This window comes from Euprymna scolopes, chromosome 34, assembly GCF_053919585.1.
Source record: "Euprymna scolopes isolate OS-2025 chromosome 34, ASM5391958v1, whole genome shotgun sequence".
Classification (NCBI taxonomy): Eukaryota; Metazoa; Mollusca; class Cephalopoda; order Sepiida; family Sepiolidae; genus Euprymna; species Euprymna scolopes.
In genome coordinates this window covers 54,420,692-54,443,523 of record NC_136515.1, presented here as the reverse complement: position 1 = coordinate 54,443,523, position 22,832 = coordinate 54,420,692, and the positions used below count along the sequence as shown (strand labels likewise).

At 34.8% G+C, this 22,832-nt stretch overlaps 1 protein-coding gene across 1 annotated transcript; it reads left to right on the top strand.

The window, feature by feature from the left end:
• The first annotated feature begins 295 nt into the window (after positions 1 to 295).
• LOC145259206 (sodium-dependent glucose transporter 1A-like) lies at positions 296 to 21,132 on the top strand. Its single transcript, XM_080117039.1, has 4 exons — positions 296 to 461; positions 10,130 to 10,339; positions 13,814 to 14,099; positions 18,199 to 21,132. Exons 2-4 carry the CDS (start codon positions 10,157 to 10,159, stop codon positions 20,016 to 20,018), a joined length of 2,289 nt encoding a protein of 762 aa, XP_079973165.1. The 5' UTR covers positions 296 to 461; positions 10,130 to 10,156; the 3' UTR covers positions 20,019 to 21,132.
• The last annotated feature ends 1,700 nt before the right edge of the window (positions 21,133 to 22,832 follow it).

Genomic DNA, 22,832 nt, shown 5'->3' with positions numbered 1-22,832 from the left:
CTACGTTACCATTTTTCGTAATTTGGAAATATTTTACTAATTTCGACAAGTCAATTAAGTTGATAGGATTCGTTTTCGATTTTCGTTCTTATTACAATAAAGTGCTGATTTTATTTATTTTTTGTTTTTTAATATATAAGGATTTGTAGATAAAAACCAAACAAATATTTGGGTGAATTTTGTTTTATTGAAAACAAAAGGTGGAGGGTTAGAAAGTTCCTCCTCCAGAAAATTGCAAGGGGCAGATAACTCTCAGCGTATTTCTCATCCCCAGAAAAACGTGCAGATAAAAAAAAATGACAAGTTACTCGCCCTTGCATGAACACGCGATGAGGAAAACCGGAAGTTTGTGGGTTTCTCTATTTCGTCACTTCCGTTTCGTCTTTGATTTGTTTTCTACTTAAGGAAGAAAAGAAAAAGAAATTAGAAATTGAAAACATTTTCTGTCGGCTTCTTCGAAAGTAAGTAGTCAAACGGAGTTTTTAATGCCGTAAAATTTTTCTACGATTTTGCTTCCGTGAAATTAAAAAAAAAATCAGTACAATTTATTTCATTTTTTTCTCTTCAATTAAATATTTTTACGATTTTTGTCTCTTCAAAAAGTGATGCTTTGTCAAATTTGATCATTTGAATAAATTTTGACAATTAGTAAAGATGAAATCTTACCTATTTTTTATTTTTATTATTATATTGGTGTTAGTGTAATAATTATTTTATTATAATTATTATATTACTGTTTTATTACTATTGTTATCATCATTATCTTGAACTTTTCAGCTTTAAGATGGCTACCACTGAAAAAACGTATTTGTTAATTAAATTATTAATTGAATCCAATTATAATAAAAATATAATTACTTTTCTTAAAATAACGCCTTTTTTTTCTTAAATCTGAAATGTTCAAGATAACCATTTTAATTGCTGGTATTATTATGTGTGTTGTTATTTTGAATACTTAAAATGTGTACCCAGAGCGTTTCCACTACGTATCCAGTCAGTCCCGGAAATGGCCGAAGCAGTTTACGATTTGAAAACCAGATTTTCTTTTCTTGAAAGGGGCAAAATTCGTTATTCATAGAGACCGTGCTATTTTTATATATAGGATTTTCAGGTTAAATTCAATTTTTAATGTATTTTTTGTTTATTAAATTGTTAGGTAGGTACACAATTTAAAAAAAAAAACGCCCCCTTCTTCATATTAAGAAAGGCTTTATAAATTGTAATATAATTTCAGCAAGGTCCGTATTCTGCATAAGTGTCTAAATTTTTTAAAGACCTAAACCTAACTCTTCGCATATCGTCTGCCTTATATATATATATATATATATATATACTAGCATGGGTGTTTGGAGGTGTATGCTAAACAAAAAACAAAAAAAAAACGGTCAATTTTTGTAAATTTGACCCCTATTATGACCCCTTAAAATGTATTGTTTTGGGTTCAAATCAAGTTATTAAGTTAGATCCATGTCCAACGAACCTATATCTAAAATTTCAAGTGTTTAGACCCAAAATTGTCGGAGGAGTTTGGTAGAGTTCTCAAAGGTCAAATCGTTGAACTTTGACCCCTTAACAGCCAAATTTCTGGCTGAAAACCGATCACATAGATTTTCCCAAATCTTAGTACCCTGTATATCAAATTTCGAGTCTGTAGACTGAAAATTAAGAGTTATTGCGAAGGAAAATGTACACACACACAAACAGACACTTTCACTTTTATATATATATATATATATATATATATATATATATATATACTAGCATTTCAGCCCGGCATTGCCTGGGTGTTTGGATGTGTCTGTTGAACAAACAAAAGCAAAAAAAAAAAAAAATGTGGTAGTAGGAAGGCAGGCTCGAACCCGTACTGCAAAGGAGGAAAAGAATGAGGTAAAACCTAATGTTTATGCTGTTACGACCACCGCCAAACCGGAATCGACATTTTTTTTAAATAAAGGCTAGACAATCTAAAAGAGAGAATAACTTTAAAAAATATTGGTGAAAAAAGTGACCCCCCCCCCTGTAGAAAAGTGCCTAGTTTAAGGGGAAGATATTAATGTTTTTAGCCAATTTTTCGATATTTGTCGTATGAAAGGTTGAACTTTAAAATGATCTCGATCTTGGTAAAATCTGTCGCCTCTATTGAAAGTTTAAGGCAGACATGCAAACATACATACATACATACATTTATATATTGGTAACTAAAATGTTTCCACCCAAACCGATGAAAAAGCTTGCCCTATCTCTGAATATCCTTTATGTAAAATTTCAAATATTTAGATTAGAAATTGTCTGAGTAATTTGGAAGAGACCGCAGAGGTAATTTTTTTTTTAACTTTGACCCCTTTTTTGACCCCTTAACATTTATTTTTTGGGCTCAAATCAAATTATTAAGTTAGATCCATGTCCAAGGAACCTATATCTAAAATATCAAGTGTGTAGGCCCAAAATTGTTGGAGGAGTTTGGTAGAGTTCTCAAAGGTCAAATCGTTGAACTTTGACCCCTTAATCGCCAAATTTCTGGCTAAAAACCGATCACATCGATTTTCCCAAATCTCAGTACCCTGTATATCAAATTTCGAGTCTGTAGACTAGAAATTGACAGAGTTATTGCGTAGGGAAATGTACACAGACACACACACACGTTCACTTAGTGGAATGGGGACAAAAATGGATGGTAACGTTCAATGCCACCAAGACAAAACTGGTTTCATTCAATAATTACAAGAAACCTTCTCTACCACCTATAGCAATGGTCAACGACTCTTTATCTGAGAGTACGTCTCTCAAGCTCCTTGGCCTAACGTTCACAGGAAACATGAGTTGGAACAATTACATCGAGGGCATTGCCAGGGCCGCTGCAAGGAAGGTGGGCTCTCTCTACCGTGCTAGAAAACTTCTAACACCCGAAAGTATCCTGTACCTCTATAAGGCCACTATTCGCCCATATATGGAGTATTGCTGTCATATTTGGGCCGGTGCATTGGCTACTAGTCTCTCGCTCCTTGGCAGGGTTCAAAAGAGAGTCACAAATCTGATAGGCCCTAAACTGGCATCCAAACTTCAGCCTCTGTCCCATCATCGAAACGTTGCATCCTCTGCCTGTTCTACAAGTATTATAATGGTGAATGCTCTGAAGAACTGCAAGCACTTGTGCCCCCACGACGTGAACACCCTCAACAGACCCGACAAGTTGCAAAATCCCACCCCCACACTGTAGAGATCCCTAGATGTAAAAGATCTTTCTACTCCAGTAGTTTCTTCCCCAGAACTGCTAGACTTTGGAATTCCATTCCAGGTCACTGCTTCCCCAACTGTACTGACATGCATAAGTTCAAGTGCAACGTGAACCAACATCTCGCTGCCCTAATCCCTACATAGTACCCCAGTAGATGTTTCCCCTGATAGTAGCCCCCTACACCAAAGTGGCAATGTGCCTTGTTTGGGGTGAAAATGTAATAAAAAAAATTAAAAAAAAAATATATATATATATATATATATATATATATATATAACTACTTCATTTATTCACATAAATTTAATATACGAAAGTATAGATTTATGCGTAAACTTTATATATTTACTTCAAAAGTGCTCAATACGTAGGTAGAGCTAGTTAGTAATTTGTAAAATATATATGGCGATTAAGCTACACTGAATATTCTGCGTTCCATCCAACTATAGGATTCGTCAGTTGGATGAAACGCAGAATATTCAGTGTAGCTTAATCGCCATATATATTTTATAAATTACTATATATATATATATATATATATATATAATCATTCGAACACTACCGTGTTTGAATATATGGTTAAGTGGCAGTTTTAGTCATTTAGAACCGCTTTAAATCTTCATCATTAACTCATTTTTCAACCAAATTTCAAACAATTATTGCAGTTTATAGATTACCTTCTCAGCTATATTGTGAAAAAGAATTTTTCAGTTTTCGTTCAGTAAAACAAAAGTTATGATGAATTTACTGGTGTTCAAAATTGTAAAAAAAAAAAAAAAAAAAACGTAAGGAGGTGAGCGACGTTTTTTTCATGACTGGTTTCCATAGCAATTACGTCGCTTCAGCAACTACTGTTGCTACCAATTCACCACTCGTGAAAAAAGAAGTAACAAGTGAAACAGACAGAATGGAAGGGAGATAATTAGGGGGATTTTATTAAAAGCAGACGAGTGCCTTACATTTGTTATTACATATGTGTATGTTATGTTTATGGGGGCAAAAAAATAAAACTGAAATTAAACAAGAAGTGAACTTACTGGAAGCCTGGAAAAATGGATTACAATAGAAAAATGTGAGCATGAAAAGCAATATGGTTAAGCTTAAACATGGAAAAGTAAAGGACAAGATATTCTAGTAAAAGATATAATAAATTTATGAATTAAAATATTGCAGCATTAAAAATTGATTATATAATGTTATAAATTGAATTTTAAAAAAATTCTTAATGCTGCAATATTTTAAGTTAAAAATTTATTATATTTTTTACTAGAATATCTTGTCCGTTTCTTTTCCAGTTTTAACAATTAGTCCTTTTCTTTTCCATGTTTAAGCTTAACCATATTACTTTTCATGCTCGCATTTTTTCTATTATAATATATATATATATATATATATATATATATATATATATATATATAGTATCCCCAAAACAGTGTGAAAAACAGAGCGCATGTTCTCGTGACATTAAACTTGTGTTAACTATATGAACTATAGAAAAGCAGAAGCGACTTAATGATTTTTTTAAAACCTTTGTTGATCTTTTGCAAACTGCAATTAATAATTAATCTTTGTTATTATTTTGTTAGGTTTTAAGATTTACACAGTTTAACGATTAATATTATAAACATTTGTATATTAAATATGAAATACGGTTTTACTGAATGTTCTTTTGGTTACCTACAGGCTTCCATATTTTGTTCGGTAAAAAGAGACAAACAAAATATGAGAGGGGAGGCTACAAAATGCTTAATATTTGTGCAATAATATTTTCAAATCGGTTTTAATCTGGTGATAAAATAGCTGACAAGAGCCATGTTTATGTAAAACTTAATATTTAAAAAAATAATTTAAACACAATTAATTAAAAATCTATGTTGTAATGGAACATTTTGAAATAATGGAATTTTAATCTTTTAAAAATCAATTAATGTTTACGAAGTTTCTTTTTCTTGGCAATTCAACTGATTATAGTATATATTAATTCAAAAACCGCTATTTAAAAAAAAAAAAAAGCATTAAATTTATATCATTTTTTTAATTGCAACTTCAAGGTAAATTTTTGTTCAATGCGTGTATTTAAACTTTTAAAAAATAAATATTTTTTACTTATTTGAACTCTTATTTTTCATAATAAATAGAAATTTCGGTAGATTAAAAATATATTTTGTTCAAATTTCGAAAAAAATAAATGGGGGGGGGAACACGCACTAAAAACATATTTCCCCTCATATATTTTACGGAAACGGCATTTTATATGTAATTTCATTTTAAAATGGATAAGTATTGAAAATTTCACAAAAGTCTGACCATTAGTTGATTTTTGCTAGATTTATTAAACACTGGTATCTTTTCACGTTCGGAATGTCTACTACATGGGAACATTGTTTTAAAGCGCCAATTATGTAAACACGATTTTCGTCTCGCAATTTCGTTATTTTCGTTTGATGAAAAAAATTTTTTAAATTATTACTGGTTTATTTTGTCTTTCTTCTTTTAAATGGTACAAAAGTTATATTGATAATATTAATTTATAATAAAGTTACATCGTTTTAGATATAGGGTGGGGTAATTCTGTGGTGCATTTTGGCAGTCCCTATATATATATATATATATATATATATATATATATATATATATATATAGTGGTAGTGATTTTGTTTCCTAGAAGTACATCCACTGAAACGTGTGTCTACCAAAAAGTGCTCAGTGAGTTAACAGAGCATTTTATATTGTTTGTGTAAATGAATTTAATATATATATTTATATATATTCGCGGCTTTTAAATTATTAGTCTGGACTGACTATGTAATGTTTGGATACTTATAAGGAATGGGATACTATGTAGGGATTTGAGTGGCAAGATGTTTGTTTACATTACATGAGAAGCAAAATTCTAGGAATTGGAAGGAAGAAACTATTAAAACAAAAGGTTTTCTGGCATTTAGGGATCTCTACTGTGTAGGGGTGGGATTTTGCTGTCTTTTGGGTTTGTCAGAGGTATTTATGTCGAAATGGTGCAAGGGGGTGGAGTTCATCAAAATACTTTCCATTAAAATACTTGTAAAATAGGCGCAGGGATGCAATGTTTTGATAAGGGGACAGGAGTTGGAGTTTGATTGACAGAGTGTGACCTATCCTGTCTAGGAGAGAAAGATTAGTAGCAAATTGGATCATATTGTAGAGCCTACTTTTCGATTGTATCCCTGAATTAATAGGCAAACTATATTTCGAAATTGTTTAGATGAGGATTGATAATTTGTATTATTTCGATAACGATATAATATTCTGCTTGTTCTTTTCTTAGTTGGTCCATACATTATGTGTTGAAAAGGCCAAATTCACAAAATTTGACTTTAAAAGAGAACAATCTCGCAACCCTGGACAACAACATGAGAGTGACCTCCCTTTGTAGCCCTGTTTTTGGATTATTGTTGTAAGGGTGTGAGAAAGGAACTCATATTAATGTCGACATGCAATGGTTCTCAATCAAAGAAGTCGGTAAAATGTTGCATAAAAAAGGGAACATTCAAAAGAAACAGGGCAAAAAAAAGGACATTGTCTGCCAAGAGGACTGAAGGAGTCAATTAAAGATTGTCTCTTACAATGTGATTTTATTATTTGTATTGAACTATGTAGCACAATATTACTTTCTGAGTATTTATTAATTTTATCTCATTTGGGTCAGTTCTATATTTAAAATACAATGGACACTATTTTCCTAGAAATGTTAATAAACTCATATTTGCTGCTTGTTATTGTTTTTTTTTTCTGTTTGAAAACCTTAATTTTTTTGTGCTATCGAGAAAAATATCAGCCGTATCAAAAGATATCTGTTGATTAAATATATTTTGCATTCTGTGTTATAATATCTTTGGCAATGGTGCATTACAGCTAACAACAAACCAGTGGTGTGAAATAAACAAATGTACAATAAATAATTTTAATCTTCTATCAACCTACATAGCTTTGATGATAGGGAGATTGTTATCTTCGGTATAGTACAAAGTGTTTCATGTTTCTGAATTTTTTTTTTTTTTTAGAATCACAAGGACCTGTGACGTAACAGATAAAGTACTTTGTAAACATTCAGATGTTAGTGACACTCTTTTTTGGAGGTTGAAGGTTCAATCCTCAGTGATACTCAAAAATACAATTTCTAATTACTAAGGACTTCTACTTGGTCTTGGCTGACAGAACAAGAACATGTTACCTTTGTGGATTAATTAAAGGGTTCTGTTTGAAATTTTGTGCAGATTCCTGGGTTCTGCAAAATACACACAAAGAAGGTCGGAGGTTACATCAGCCGAAACGTTGTATGAATAACACTCAAGATGAGAACAGTTGTCCGAAGAATGCAAATGATACACATATTTCATTAAATGTTATAGACAATTTCTGTGTGCATATTTGGTCATGGCAAGAGCTGGCTGATGTAACTGCCATAATCGCTTGCTATCCGAGTACTTTCCGATCAGTCCAGATCCATGTAAAATCTCTTTTTTTCCCCATGTTAAGAATGGTTTTCTATTTAGAAACCCACAGGGAAACACGGGAGGTTTCACATTGACATTGCGTGTTGAAAGTCATTTTTGGTTTTAAAAAATTTTCTTGAGTTAATGGATTTCATGCTTTCAATAGAAAGCCATTCTTAACATAGGAAATGGTGGGGAGGGAGGGGGAACTGCATTTTAAATTAAATGTCTGTCTTTGCTTCAACATCTTCCAGCTGCTTTATATAACCTGCGGGAAGATATCGATGCAAAGTTGATGGAGATTAGGTCGTAAACTGGATGTACGTTAAAAAGAAGTCGGTAAAATGTTGCATAAAAAGGGAACATTCAAAAGAAACAGGGCAAAAAAAAGGACATTGTCTGCCAAGAGGACTGAAGGAGTAAATTAAAGATTGTCTCTTACAATGTGATTTTATTATTTGTATTGAACTATGTAGCACAATATTACTTTCTGAGTATTTATTAATTTTATCTCATTTGGGTCAGTTTTATATTTAAAATACAATGGACACTATTCTCGCAAATATACCAGTCATCCGAAAAATATAATTTATTCATGAGTTGTATTTTTCCTTAATTTTAGATTTTTAATTGTTACCCGTATGACATTGTTCTTTGGCATCAATACAATATGGCACCAATCTTAAATCACAATTTTTACAAGTCTCCAAGGCAACGGTACAAAATCTGAAGAAAATAAGTTAAAAAAGTAAATTGAAATTCATAAGTTTAGAAAGCCTAACTCAGATACTGTGGCAACTCCATTCCAAGAACAGATATAAACTAGTACTTTCTTTTTTCTTTTTTTTTTTTTTCTTTTTTTTTTTTTTACTCATGTTCACCCCCTTACAAAGCATATCGCCACTTGGACATAAGGGTCTACTATTTGGGACCATGTCCAGGAAAGATTAACAAGATATTTGTTTATGTTACATTTAAACTTCTGCATATCGGTACAGCCAGAGAAGCAGGCAGCAGGAAGGGAATTCCAAAGTCTAGCTGCTCGAGGGAAGAAACTATTATAATAGAAAGCTTTCTGGCATTTAGGGACAACAACAATGAAGGGGTGAGATCTTATTGCTAAGCGAGTTTGTCGGTGATATGTGCATCGAGGCGGTACAAGTGAAACGAGTTCATCAGAACACATTCCGTTAAAATATTTGTAAAACAGGCACAGTGATGCAACATTGTGGTGATGGGACAGGGGCTGGAGCTTAGTTGATAAAGTGAGACCGATTAGATTGACAACTCTTTTTTGGGCGTTATCTAAGAGGGAGAGACGAGTGGTAGATGCACCAGCCCAGATGTGGCAACAATACTCCATGCATGGGCGAATGGTGGCCTTGTAAAGGTGCAGGATACTCTCAGGCGTGAGTAGTCTTCTAGCTTGATAGAGGGAACCCACCTTTTTTGCAGTACAAACTTTGTAATGTCCTCTATGTATTTGTTCCAGTTCATATTGCCTGAAAATGTTAGGCCGAGGAGTTTGAAGGTAGAATTCTCAGGTAGGGTGCTATTTGTCATGGATTTAGGGGGTTGGAGAGGTGTCTTGTAATTGTTAAAGGAGAGCAGCTTAGTTTTACTAACATTAAATGTTACCATCTATTTGCAGCCTCATTCCACTATAGTCTGAAGGTCATTTTCTAACAATTCTGCCATTATCTTAGATTTATGTACATCTGTTCTTCCCTCATGCATATTATAGAGCGTTATATCATCAGTAAATATACCCATCTCAGACACAATATTATCGGGAAGGGAGATTGTACTGAGGTTATAGTCAGCCAACATACTTCCTAACTTCTGGTGTGGCTACTAACAGAAACGGTGACAAGGCAAATCAGTTCCTTCACATTTTTTCTCTTACATCTATACCTCACCTGTGATTACACTCTTTTTTTATTACATTTTTCTAGTCGTTATTTTTTATTTAATAATCATTGAAAAGTTTTGTTTTTTGTTTCAGTCTTATTTTAATTAAGAATTATTAAAAAATTTTTTTTTTTTTAATTATTGAAAAAAATATTTAAAATCTTGTAAAACTATTTTGGGAATATTATATATTGGATACGTTTTTTTATGATGTTTGAAATTTTGTTATTTTGATTTCAATAATTTTATTTTTAGACTAAATTATATGAATTCAAATAAAAAAACTTATTTTTAAAATTAAAAATTTATATAATTTCATAACCATACTTATAAAATTTTAAAGGAAATAAAAACTTATTTTAATTTTGTTATTAAAAGTGCAAATAAAGACTAATTGTATTATTTTTATCTTTTTATAATATATATATATATATATATATGTGTGTGTAGCTATGTATGTATATATATATATATTTGAAATATCAAATGAGAATGCTTTGCTTTTCTTTGTTAGGTGAAGTAGTGTGCGAAACATGGGACGATGTTGAATGAGGAGGAGGAGGAGGCTGGTGCCATCACGGCATCAATCATTGATGATGATGAAGAAGAAGAAATATTTGAAATCAACCATGACAAACCTGTTTTGTCTGCGAACAGGAAGAAACCGAATTGGTGTGGAAAATTCCTCAAAACTCTGGGACTCTCAGCTGCTTTTTTAGCATTGGTGAGATTTTAACATTTTTTTATTTCTTACAATGGAATATTAAAAGGCAAGTGTGTTTAATCTAAAACGCAGATAAATCCCATCTGATACTTTATATGTTGTGGATAAAAAACAAAATGAACACCCACTGTGTTAATAAGAAAGTGGGCTGTATAACTTGAAAAATTGGGTGGTTTTTTTTTCTATGCGCTGATGAAACCCTGTTGCGCAAAATTATAATTAATGAACTGTTATATACTTGTATGCCAACACCGGAAGCTGAAACAATTATACGCAAGGTGTTACCAATAAAAGTCTAACATTTTGAAAATGAATAAATACTTTTATGTCTATTCCTTTTAAAGTGGTATCTTTAAGAAAAATATTTATAGCTCTAGCATTGCACTATTGAGCTATCTAAAAGAGAACTTTGTTATTTATTCATATGTAATACTATCCCAAGTAATTAAATTACATACAGTAGAACCCCGTGATATGGCATTAAAAATTATACAGTACAGTATATAATGCACATGTATATAATCAAATAACATTATAAATGACACCGTAAGGCAAGGCAAATACTATAACCAGAGGGCGGAAAAACATTGTATTCTACATCATAATCTGAAACAAATGTATCCTAGGGCCACCATATCTCGGGGTTCTACTGTATAATGTTTAAGATAGTTTTAGTCATTTATAAAAAAAAATGCTGTTTCAATTCCTAGGGTCAGTAGCTATATCTACATATTACAAACTTAGCATTTGTATAAGGCAACTAACCACTGGAACATTTCTAAATATAAAATGAAAGTCAACAATATAACAGGGAAGCAGAAGCATGGAATTGTAAAATATAGTAAGTAATGAAAATATATTTATGCTAATTAAGCTATCGCACAGGTTGCTGCGTTTCATCTCCACAGGGAATAGTCAGGTGCCCTAAAAAGAAGGGGGCCAAGCCTAAAAGTGGAAGTCGTGAAATTACATGACTTTTTACTAGTGTGATACTATAAAGTAGACCTGAGTTACTAAGTGGTGGGGGGTGGGGGGTTCAATAGACAAAGGAATAGGAAGTGTCTTACAATAAAACAAAGAGATGGGAGGTTGCAAACAATGAATCTGTAGGTATTTTTAGATCGAGCCTTTTAGATTTGACAATGACAATAGAAACCTACAAAAGAGATAACATAGGGAAGGACAGCTTCTGGTAGCCGGGGTGGAGGGGACTTCAGATACTGACGCAGAGAAGAGAGTTGACAACTAGATGGCGTTTGCGGCAAATGGGACCTGGTAGCGACAACGGTTGATTTTATATGTCAGCCTTTCAGCTTGTGTGGTAATAAAGCTTCTTAAATGCAATTGTGATGTTAGCCTTTGTAAGATGTTAACTTTGGTCAAAATCGCCTGTGTGATACCTGAGTCACTAAGTGCTGAGGGGGGGGGAGGGTGTGCAATAGACAAAGGAATAGGAAGTGTCTTACAATACACAAAGAGATGGGAAGTAGCAAACAATGAATCTGTAGATATTTTTAGATCGAGCCTTTTAGATTTGACAATGACAAAAGAAACCTACGGAACAAATTACACAGGTAAGGGCAGCTTCTGGTAGCCGGGGTGGGGGGACTTCAGATACTGACGCCGAGAAGAAAGTTGACACCGAGCTGCCGTTTGTGTCGGATGGGAGTTTGAATGCGACTGAAGACGGATTATGGTTTGGACCAGATTGAGAGGAACAACCAGAGATGAATTAATGAAATAACCGACGAAGACGACCTAGACCTAGACGACCTAGACATAAATGTGAACCTCAGTATGTAGAAGGTAGTTTCACACACACACACACACACACACACACACACCCATATTCCAACGGATATGTTAAGAATCGGCGTCTGTGTTTTTCCTGTGTTTGATTTTATTTTCATGCTTGTGGACCCACGTGTGTTCCCATCGCCAGTCGCCAGTGAGAAAGATGACGATCTGGCAATTAGAAGAATAGTTGAACAAAAAATCCACAACACAACGTCCCCGGTGTCTAACTCTGTCCCGTGGGGAGGTATTGTAAATAGAAATGCACGATGTTGGGGGTCGGCGATCTGTTGGGAGCCCATACACTTGTGGTCACACCAGGAAGAGTGTTTCTTCTTCTTGTTGTGTCAGCGTTCACCGTGGGTCGGATGAGCCGGTTCCTCGATCTAAATTCTCTGCATCTCGTATAGATGCCGCCCAGGCACGTCGGTTTGAAGCAGCGGTCGATATCAGGTCCAACCATTCGCAGTTCCAATGATGCACTCCGTAGAGGCAAGAACACAGGATCAGGTCAGCATCAGGTTTTCAGCTGACCACTGCATCATTTCATCCAAGCGGATGGAGCGGGGCTGGGTTGATGGTGGCATGGATTAAGTCATCTAGTTGCCAGCGCAAAATATGACCAAATCATTGGAGACGTCTCGAAAGAAGAATCTGTTGGAGGGATGGTATCCGGTAGTGCAAACGGATGGTGGCATTTGGGACTAATTGGTGCCAATGAACCCAAAGAATGCAGCAGAGACATTGGTGTTCAAAACCTTCGAGTCTGCACAGGTCACAAACTCGTGCTGGCCAGGTTTTGCATCCTATTTCTTTCTCTTAGCTTGCTGACAACCGACCCAAACAGACACAAAATGTCATTGTCTCACCACCTTGATATGCCGGTAACCGAAAGTCAACTTATCTTTTATATGTTAGCAGATTACAATATGGCCCTCTTCAAGTCAAATGCAAACAAGTTCTTGATGAGCCGTTCCACTTAAGTTAACAAATTTACCAAATCTCCACTATTAACTATTACTAGGATTCTGATACTGTACATCCTTTAACCCTTATCCTCGGGTGGCATCTGGGCTTTGATAAGTGGTGACTCCTATATAAAAAAAAAATTTTAAAAAGAAAAGCCTCCCTCCAATTCTTTCTCTCATACACACAGATTTAAGTCTCCTGTTTTTGTTGTTTAAATAAATCTTTTCAAAATCAAATCAGTGTTTACAAGGTTTTCCATCAACAGCCGAGTTTAACAGCTTGAGTATTGACAGCAACGGGTATATAATGTTTATGCACCCACAACAGTAAGCCCCTACACAACAAATGAAAGCATAGAAAAACTTGTATACATACACATTTCCAACACTTGGTTCACTCTCAGTCCCTGGACATCAACAAGAACGGACGGTAACGATTTTAAAGAGGTGGTTAAAAATCAGCCTTTCTAAATTTGTAAATGATACCAATCTTTTCAATTCATTCCTTCTAAATCTCTGTCTCGCAGATGCATTTCAGTTTTCTGTCCTTGTCCTGTTTAAGTAAAACTTTTAAAAACAAACCAGCACGAGTATTGACAACGACTGAGCTTACAGCAGAGATGATGTTATACAACCACGACGGTAAGCAGTATACCATTAAACAAAACATTAAAACTAAAAATGTACGATTTTCATTTTCTTTTACTTGTAGGGTCTTTGTCTGGCTGTGCCTGGCCCAACACTGCTTGATCTGAAAGACAGGGTTGGTGCAACCATAGAACATATGTCCTATATCTTCACTGCACGCTCCATCGGCTATTTATTCGGTTCCATTCTTGGCGGTTTTCTCTTTGACCATTTCGATCAGCAGCTACAGCTGTCGTATACACTATTACTCACGTCGATAGCCACCATTGCGGCACCATGGTGCACTTCACTGATCGTACTTGCTGTTATGATCTCTTTCCAAGGCATAGCAATGGGAGTCCTTGACACGGGTATGTAATATTGTCTCACTGTTTATTTAGTACTAGCAGGGCTAACCAGCGTTGCCTGGGACAAAAATATAATGTATTTCTATTGATGCTTCTATTCATCTACCTTTCTCTCTTTCTTCCTCCCCTGGTTTCCCCTCTCCTTCTCCCCAACACATTTTCTTCATTCAACGCATTCCTCTCTCTCTCTCTCCCTGAACATACCCAAGCACTCTTCTCCATTCGTCCTGTTTCTCTGTCTGTCTGTTTGTCTTTCTCTCTCTCTCTCTCTCTCTCTCTCTCTCTCTCTCTCTCTCTCTCTGGACATGCACAAACACATTTTCTTCTCTGCTCAACCCATTCCTCTCTCTCTCTGGACATACACACAGATGATTTGTTTTTTGTAGATTCCTCAAGGAATTAAATCCTTGATAAAAAACCATCAGATACAAAACTTATTTCCCACTCTAAATTCTTAAAAATTTTTTTTTTTTTTTTTTTTTTTTTTTTTTTTTACTGGTAATTTTTCAAGGTGTTCACATGTACTCACCTAAAAAAAAAAAAAGTAGGTGTTTTAGCTAAGGGTGTTAATCTACAAATTTGCCATTATTAGTAATATTACTTTTTACAGTGAAACAAATCAATCAACTACATATATCAGCATAACTGATGAAATCCTTATAATTAGGCTAAAATCATGAACGTTCTTTGGTGGAAGGAACATAGAGAATCGTTAACTATGCATGCCAGCCCCGTTCTTCTCATGCTATGATTGATTTTCTTAATATTAACTATATTATTTAAAAACTTGTTCTTAAAATGGGAAAAGGGGGCTTGTAAACTATTCTGTTCAAACATCATTTTATTTTTGCATATTCGTTGTCAATTAACGCTGAACCAATGCAAATCAAATTTGTTAGAAAGAAGAAATAAAAATCTTTAGTTGCTTTCACTATTTTCAATCAATTACAAGGAAAACATTTGAGAAAAATATTTACATTTATTTGTGTTGTATATGTTCCCTTAAGTATTTTGTTTGCGAAAATATATGCAAACTTTACAGTAAAGTTTTACAATAATTCGAAAATTAAAAAAAGAAAAAGCAACAAACCTCCATTTAAAAAATTTGGTACTTGTACAGTTTAATCAAGACATTAAAAAAAATATTAAAAAAAAGGTTATATTATACGTATCCGTTATGGACTGAAGATTTCCGAGAGAGAAAATTTCACTTAATTTGATCAAATATTTTTTTTTTTGAAAATTTTTTACAGCAGAAAACATGTTTTTATGACAGCGCGTTGAAGGTAGCAATCTTTTAATTTTTTTAACACGCCACGGGGAGATAACTCAGATTAAAATGCCGACTCTCCCTCCTCATCTTTAATACTAGCTTTTCTTCCTAAAAATGGAACCTTTTGCTCGGTATCATAACAAATTGTTTTTTAATTAAACTGTACAAGTGCCAGAAATTTAAAAAGAATTGGAATCGGTAATTGTATTAGAATCGAGAATTCAATAGAGAATCAGTAATTGTATCAGCTACCAAAGGGTCAAAGTTCAAAAGATTTGACCTTTGCAGTCTCTATCAAACTATCCAGCAAATTTTGGGTCTAAACATTTGAAATTTTACATAAAGGGTATTCAGACATTCAGCAAGCTTTTTAATCAGTTTTTGGGCAAAAATTTGCTGCCAAGAGATCAAAGTTGAAAGAGTTGACCTTTGCAGACTCTACCAAACTCTTCTGCCAATTTTGGATCTAAACACTAGAAATTTTAGATGTTGGTTACCTGGACATGAGTCAAACTTTTTAATATATATATATATGCACATAAAGTTATGAACAGTACATAGGGCCTGAGCAAAGCTGGGCTGAACTGCTAGTTTAAAAGAAAGGAAAAAAATAGTTATTGATTGTGGCTAAGTGGTTAACAACACAAACTGACAACCTAGGTGTTCCAGTTTTTTCCACAGAAATACAGTCATTAAATCCACACTTAACCTTGTGTCTAACGTTCTGAAAAAGAAGTAAATAAAATAATCAATTAAAATAGTGGTTAATAAAAAAAAAATGTAAAGAACAAAGAACACTGCTTTGGGGTAGGGGGGGGGGGTTAAAGAGAGTAGAAAGCACTTGGTTCACTGTATATATTCTAAGGAGAGTAGAAAGTGGATTTTGGGTTTAACTTTCAGCAGCCTCATAACTCTCACTTTTAGTCTTTACACACTATGAGTTGTGTTTATGTACAAGTGGAGGAAAATTGCTGTTTTCTGCGTTGGAATCTATCCGTCCAACACATATCATTGGCTAGATTTTGATTTTGTTTTGTTTGTTTCTTAGCTCTTGTTATGAATGTTTATCTTCCCTACATATATAGAGAGATCTTATTTGTCATTTCAGAATGAGTTTTTTTTTTTTGTTTTTTTTTTCTTTTACAAAAGAAATACCCACTTATCAAGGCCCAGAGGCCACCCGAGGATAAGGGTTCAAGAGTGTGCAATGGTCAAAAGGACAATATCAAAGTAATCGTCAGAAGTGTAACTTTGGTAAATTGGATTACTTAAGGGGAATGGCTCATCAAGGACTTGTTTACATTGGACTTGAAGACGGCTATAGTGTAGTCAGCTGGAAAGCAGGTAAACAGAAGAGTTCCACAGGTGTGCAGTTCTTAGAAAGAAGCTTTGTTGATGGAATCTACGTATGGAATCTACGTTTAGGTTTAGACACAGATAAAGAGTGGGGGAAATTATTGATAGTGGTTTCAGCTACACAAGTGATTTTTGGGAAAGTTTTTTTTCATGAAACTCTACAATAACAGAGTAAAAGGAATAGAAAGATTTAGAAAAATCTAAGAGCTTCCAGAACTTTCTAGAACCTTCAAGAAAAAAGGGTTCTAGAATATTTCAGTATTGTTAGATAGTATTCTGGGCAATGCCGGAATTATTGCTGGGTGCACACACACATATGGAGCTGGGTGCACACACGCAAATATTGTTGACAAACCAACAAATGTCATCAAAAGTCATAACAATTGAAAGAAGTGTGCAGAAGCTTTGAAATCAACATTCTTCAACTGACAAGTTTTGAAAACAGTCATATTAACATTTGGCCTTGGACGAATTTAATATGGGCCAGTGGAATACAGCATGGAAAAACGAAATTCCTATCTAAAGTTTTTTTTTTTTTTATAAATAAAAACAAATGCCAGACAAGGAAGAATTCAGTCAGAGAGAGTGATAGACACCAAGCTGATCAACTTGTCATTTTGTCGTCACCCACAACATTCGACCACACACCATCTCTCTCTCCCTCACTTCATAGCATATTTGTGGAAGTATTATTGCAAGAATAAAATTGTCACTTTTTTATATAACCAAAATTGACAGTGTTTGTTATATACATTCGCTGAGCAGTTTGGGATACGACTGATGAAATAAATAGACGACACGGTTAGAAACAATAGAACTACAGTGTAACTTAACAATATTGAATGGCACTCTCTATAAAAAAAAAAAAAACGTTTTTCATGTTAACTGGGCAGTCGTTAGTTTGTTGAGTTCTCATTCAGCTTCGGTGTGATTTCAGGGTTATAAATTGAGTTAAAAGAATCTGGATTCTTTCGACTCAATTTATAACCCTGAAATCAATTTTTAATTTATGATATCTTTGCTCAGAGGAATATTCACAATAGTTTGATGCCAGAAGGTTTTAAAGAGTCCTCTTTAAAACCTTCTGGCATCAAAATATTGTGAATATTTCTCTGACCAAAGATATCATAAATTAAAAATTTTGAGATTTTCTTTATGAGTGATTAAATCATTTCTTTGCATGCTCTGACCTCTATCTCCCTGCTACTAGGTTTTCTGCCTTCATCGTTAGCTTAAATAAAATTGTTTTTTTATGTTGTTGTTTTATTTTTTTTTTGTGTCTATGTTAAGTAAAGATTATATTTAAATTTATCTCCTGTTGATCTCATTTAATTTCTTAGTTTGCTACACATTCGACCATATAAAATTCCTTACATCAGGTGGCTTCCTGCCTGGTCTGTAGGGATTTTAATGAGAAAAAAATATATATTTCTCATGTTATTAGTTTCTGTACTCCTTTTTTTATATTTCCAGGTGGAAATGTTTTTTGTCTCCGTATCTGGGGTCATCAAAGCGGTCCATACCTGCAAGCAATGCATTTCATGTTTGGCATTGGTGCATTTATTGCCCCTCTGCTGACCAAACCGTTTCTGGCACCAATATTGCTCAACGATACAATACCAATCCAGTCGCACCTTCCTGTCCAGTTCCCAGGTATGAGCCCTAAGCATAACCCTCTGTTCGTTGGGGCTGAAGATTTTTATGGCCACAACCAACTCCTACAAGAACGATACCTACGGACTTCTAATTCTGTCCACAAGCTCAACACTTCCTTTCCAGAACTCTCTGATAATAGCAACGGAACCGGAGATGGAAGTCTCGTCAAACCAACTCTTCAGGCGATCCCGACAACAACAATGCATCGACCAAAAAAACCCGAAAGTGCCAAAGGTAGTCTTCTGAAAAAGGCGTTTGCCGATGGCAGTCAATTAGGGAAACACTTGAAAAATGAAAAACAAAAGGAGAAGGCTGCCGTCATTCCAACCACAACCAAAACAACCCCAACGCGACTACAGCATACAACCAAACTTAACGGTACAACAGACAACTTATTAAACAATGCGACTAATCTGTTTAACATTTCCTCCAAAACATTCCAATTTAGATCTACAAAATCCGCCATCATAACTAAAGCCTCTACAATTACCCAAATCTTGAGTACCATATCTCCACAACTGACAACACTACCACACACAACTCCGATGAACAAACCTGCGACAAAATCAAATATAGATAATCATTCTTTTAGAAATACACATTCAAACAAAAACAATGTTTCTTTATTGGTTAACACTACGACAGCGTTGCCCTTAAACGTGACAACTTTCCACCCACAAAAACCAGAAACCTTCGACAAATTCCTCAACAATGCGATTCACGCTGTAAAAACAATGTCAAATATCCAATTTGCATACATGATCATCGGAGCATTTCTTTTTTTCATTAGTATTTTCTTTATGTGTCTTTATTGCTACGACAAATCATACGAGACGATAGTCACGTACACGTGTGATCGTAAACACAAGTCTTTCATTGAAAACCAAGCATTCCGGGTTCAAGCCCTCATCTCTCTTTTTATTTTCTTTTTTCTCTATGTCGGAATGGAGGTTACATTTGGAGGTTTCATCATGACTTTTGCCGTACAGTCTTTCACTTGGTCGAAAGACAAAGGCGTCATTTTGACGTCTTTGTTTTGGGGAGCATTAGCTACGGGACGAGGTCTGTCGATATTTCTTGCCAGGTGTATGCTTCCGTCTTGGATGCTGATTGCCAACATCATTCTCGTCCTTATTGCGACTCTTATCCTTTCAATTGGCCTCAAGCAGTACGAGGACCTAATTTGGCCTGGAACTCTCCTTTTTGGTCTAGGTCTCTCTTCCATTTTCCCAACGGGAATGTCTTGGGCTGAACATTACATGACCGTGACTGGCAAGGCTACAGCCGTCTTGATCATCGGCTCGGCGCTTGGAGAAATGGTAATTCCTGCAGTTACAGGATTCTTTATGGTCAAGAAACAAAAAATGGTTCTCATGTACGTCATGTTTGGTCTCAGCCTCCTAAGCTGCTTGTGTTTTATCATCATGCAAAATTTGGCCTCCAATCAGCGTCGGAAATACGAACGTGCCAACTTGCTGTCCCTCAATCAGCAAAGAGAATCTCTGATGAACGGATCTTCATCGGATCTCTCTCTGTCTGCTGGCTCCTCGGATATTACTCGGCGGAAACACGTCACTTTCAAATTGGATCATGAAAGGGTTAAATATAATCGATTACACTCTTCCGAAGAAGAATGAATGCTTTATTTATGAAATTATTTACATCCGTAGCCGCATGATAACGCATTCGGCTTTAATCCGGTCTCCTTTCTAGATCAGTGGTTCCTATGAGAAATCCTGTTTACTTTTGGTATAGAAACATAAATGAACCATAATACTTGACTTTGGCTTATAAAAATTTTATTCTAACTGTAAATTTCTCATTACTCTCACCTGAGAGTATCCTATACTTTACAAAGCCATCATTCAGTCATGAATGGAGTATTGTTGCCACATCTACGCTGGTGCATCTCTCACTAGTCTATCTCTCATAGGTCCTTCACTATTGGTCAAGCTTCAACCTCTGTCCCATCACCACAATATTGCTATTACTCGGCGGAAGCATTTTTACAACTACTTTTAATAGAATATGCTCTGATGAACTCATGGCACATGTGCCCCTTTGATGTACATACTCCCAACTAGCAGTCAAAATTCCACCCCTTCACTGTTGAGGTTACCAGATACCGAAAAGCCTTCTACTCTAATAGCTTCTTTCTTTGGATTGCTAGAATTAGGAATTTTCCCCCGATTCCTTCTTCCCTAACTGTACTAAACTGCTAAATTTTAAATATGAACAGAAATCTCACTGCTCAACCCCCAACCTTCCCCTGTTAGACATGATCCCAACTTGTAGCCCTTTATGTCTAAGTGGCAGTAGACCTTGTTTCATGTGAAAAGAAAGGGGGGGGGTACTATTTTACTATAGTTAACAATGCAGAAAAGAAATAAAAAAAATAACTGTTTTTATTTACCTGGGGCAAAGTTAAACACAAGGTCGGTTTTAATGAGGAAAATCCAGTTCTTCAAAAGCGAGCACTCTTAATTGAGACAAAAATAAAAATTAGTTTCACTGTCCAAGAACAAAATAGACTAAGTGTAGCGTCTTTGTTCCTAGCCAAAAGGCCAAGGAAAATAACTGTTACAAAAGACACAAGAAAATTTGGTGCTTGTGTGTAATTGGATATTAAAAAAAAAAAAAATTCAAGTACAAACACTATTACATAACTACATATTGAAATTACAAAAAAATGATCTCGTAGAAAAATTAATTACAAAGAAAAATAAAATTTATCATATAATGCAGTTTTAACAATTTCTTTTATTGTAGTCAATTCCGTATGACAAACTGACTTATCTCCCTTGTTTTGACTTAACTTTTCTGAAATTAAGCAGCATGGACTCGTTCTGCTTATCGAGCTCAACAAAGCATGCAGAGCGATTACCAGCAAGCTGAAAGCGACCAACCTGCCATCTCTCTGTAGAATGTCCAGAATCGCTCCACCGCAGATCCATTGAGAGGCGATAGCAAAGGCAGAGCAACCACAATCGCACCAAGAAGTGCCGCAGCAACTATCATCTCGCAAGAGCTTTGCCACTGTCACAGGCCTCAGATGAACAACAACAACAGCATCTTTCTGGCTGCATTGGTGGAATGAATCTGTCAAAGACAACAACAACAAGATTCCTCCGGCATCAAAATAAAACATCTCCACAACTCTGAACTCCCTCGGAAAGAGTAGGTAACACTCAACTGGGCCTGAGCGAAGGTTGCCAAAAAACAAAATAACCTGCACAAAGGATGCTTGGTGTTCCTGCGGCGTCTAAGTGCAGATTATCGCACACAGATTCACGGACAGTCCCCTAAATGACGCATGCTCAGATGTGGACCTGAGGGATGGCTCGGACACTGCCAGATGATGGATCCCGAGATGGAGTGAAACGCTATGCTGATGATGACTTAACTTTTCTTATTTCAAATTAGAAAATGGCGGATCAATAATAATGTTTGTGTTTTTTTTGTAAAAAAATAGTTTAAGTAGATTCAGGTTTTTATATGTTTACTGATTGTACTACTGTATGTAGTTACGTGATAATGTTTTTACTTAAAATACTTTCTTTTTTTTTTTTTTAATTATAACGTTTCACTTCAGAGACCAGGCAAAGTTCAAATATTTTTTTAATAAACATTTATTTAAAAATTCAAATTTTTTTTTTTTTAACCCATATAAGGCAAGTTCAGATAATAATTTATTTATTTTTTTTTTTTTTTTTTTCTTATGTGCTATACTGTTATAGATATAGCCCAGTCTTCAGTTAATGACGAACATTGAGGTTTAAACATCTGAGTAAGTGGGGGAAGAGCTCTGGAGCACCTATGTGTTTTCAGACATCAATCTTCGCAAACAACTGAAAACTATGCTGTATCATTAAAAACATAGCACATAAAAAAAACTTGTCTTTATTTTCCTGATGAAGACTCTTATGTGGGTTGAAAATTTTAATTTTAAATAAATGTCTATTTTAGAAAAATCATCTGCACTTTGGTCTCTAAAGTGAACCATTACAATTTTAAATTTCAAAATTACAGTGCTTTCTAGCAGTGCATTATACTATTACATCTAACTTCTTTCCCACAGAAGAGATGTTGCGAGCCTGCCTCTGCTCTCTCATTATTTTCATGACAAGTACTTGACTGAACTCCCAATCTATAGTCCCCTCCCCTTGCTAAACCTTCAAAAAAAAAAACTCGACTAGCTACAACCACTATACATGATTTCCCCCACTCTCTATCTGTGCCTAAATCTAAACACAGATTTCATGAACAACGCTTCTTTTCCAGAATTGCCCACCTGTGGAATACTGTTCATAACCCAAGGTCAAGTAATATGGTTCATGTGTGCTCTGAAACAAAAAATAAATAGTACTTCTCATTCAGAACAGACACCAGTCTAAAACAAAATAAATTTTTGATCAGTTTAGGTTTGTTTTTAATTTTAAAGAGTCTTGTAA

What these genes read in the sequence shown, in the direction of transcription:
- LOC145259206 (XM_080117039.1), top strand. Translation starts at nt 10,157, where the DNA reads ATGTTGAATGAGGAGGAGGAGGAGGCTGGTGCCATCACGGCATCAATC. An exon ending in CAGCTGCTTTTTTAGCATTG is followed by an intron (nt 10,340 to 13,813) that starts GTGAGATTTTAA and finishes TTTTACTTGTAG; the next exon opens with GGTCTTTGTCTGGCTGTGCC. An exon ending in AATGGGAGTCCTTGACACGG is followed by an intron (nt 14,100 to 18,198) that starts GTATGTAATATT and finishes TTATATTTCCAG; the next exon opens with GTGGAAATGTTTTTTGTCTC.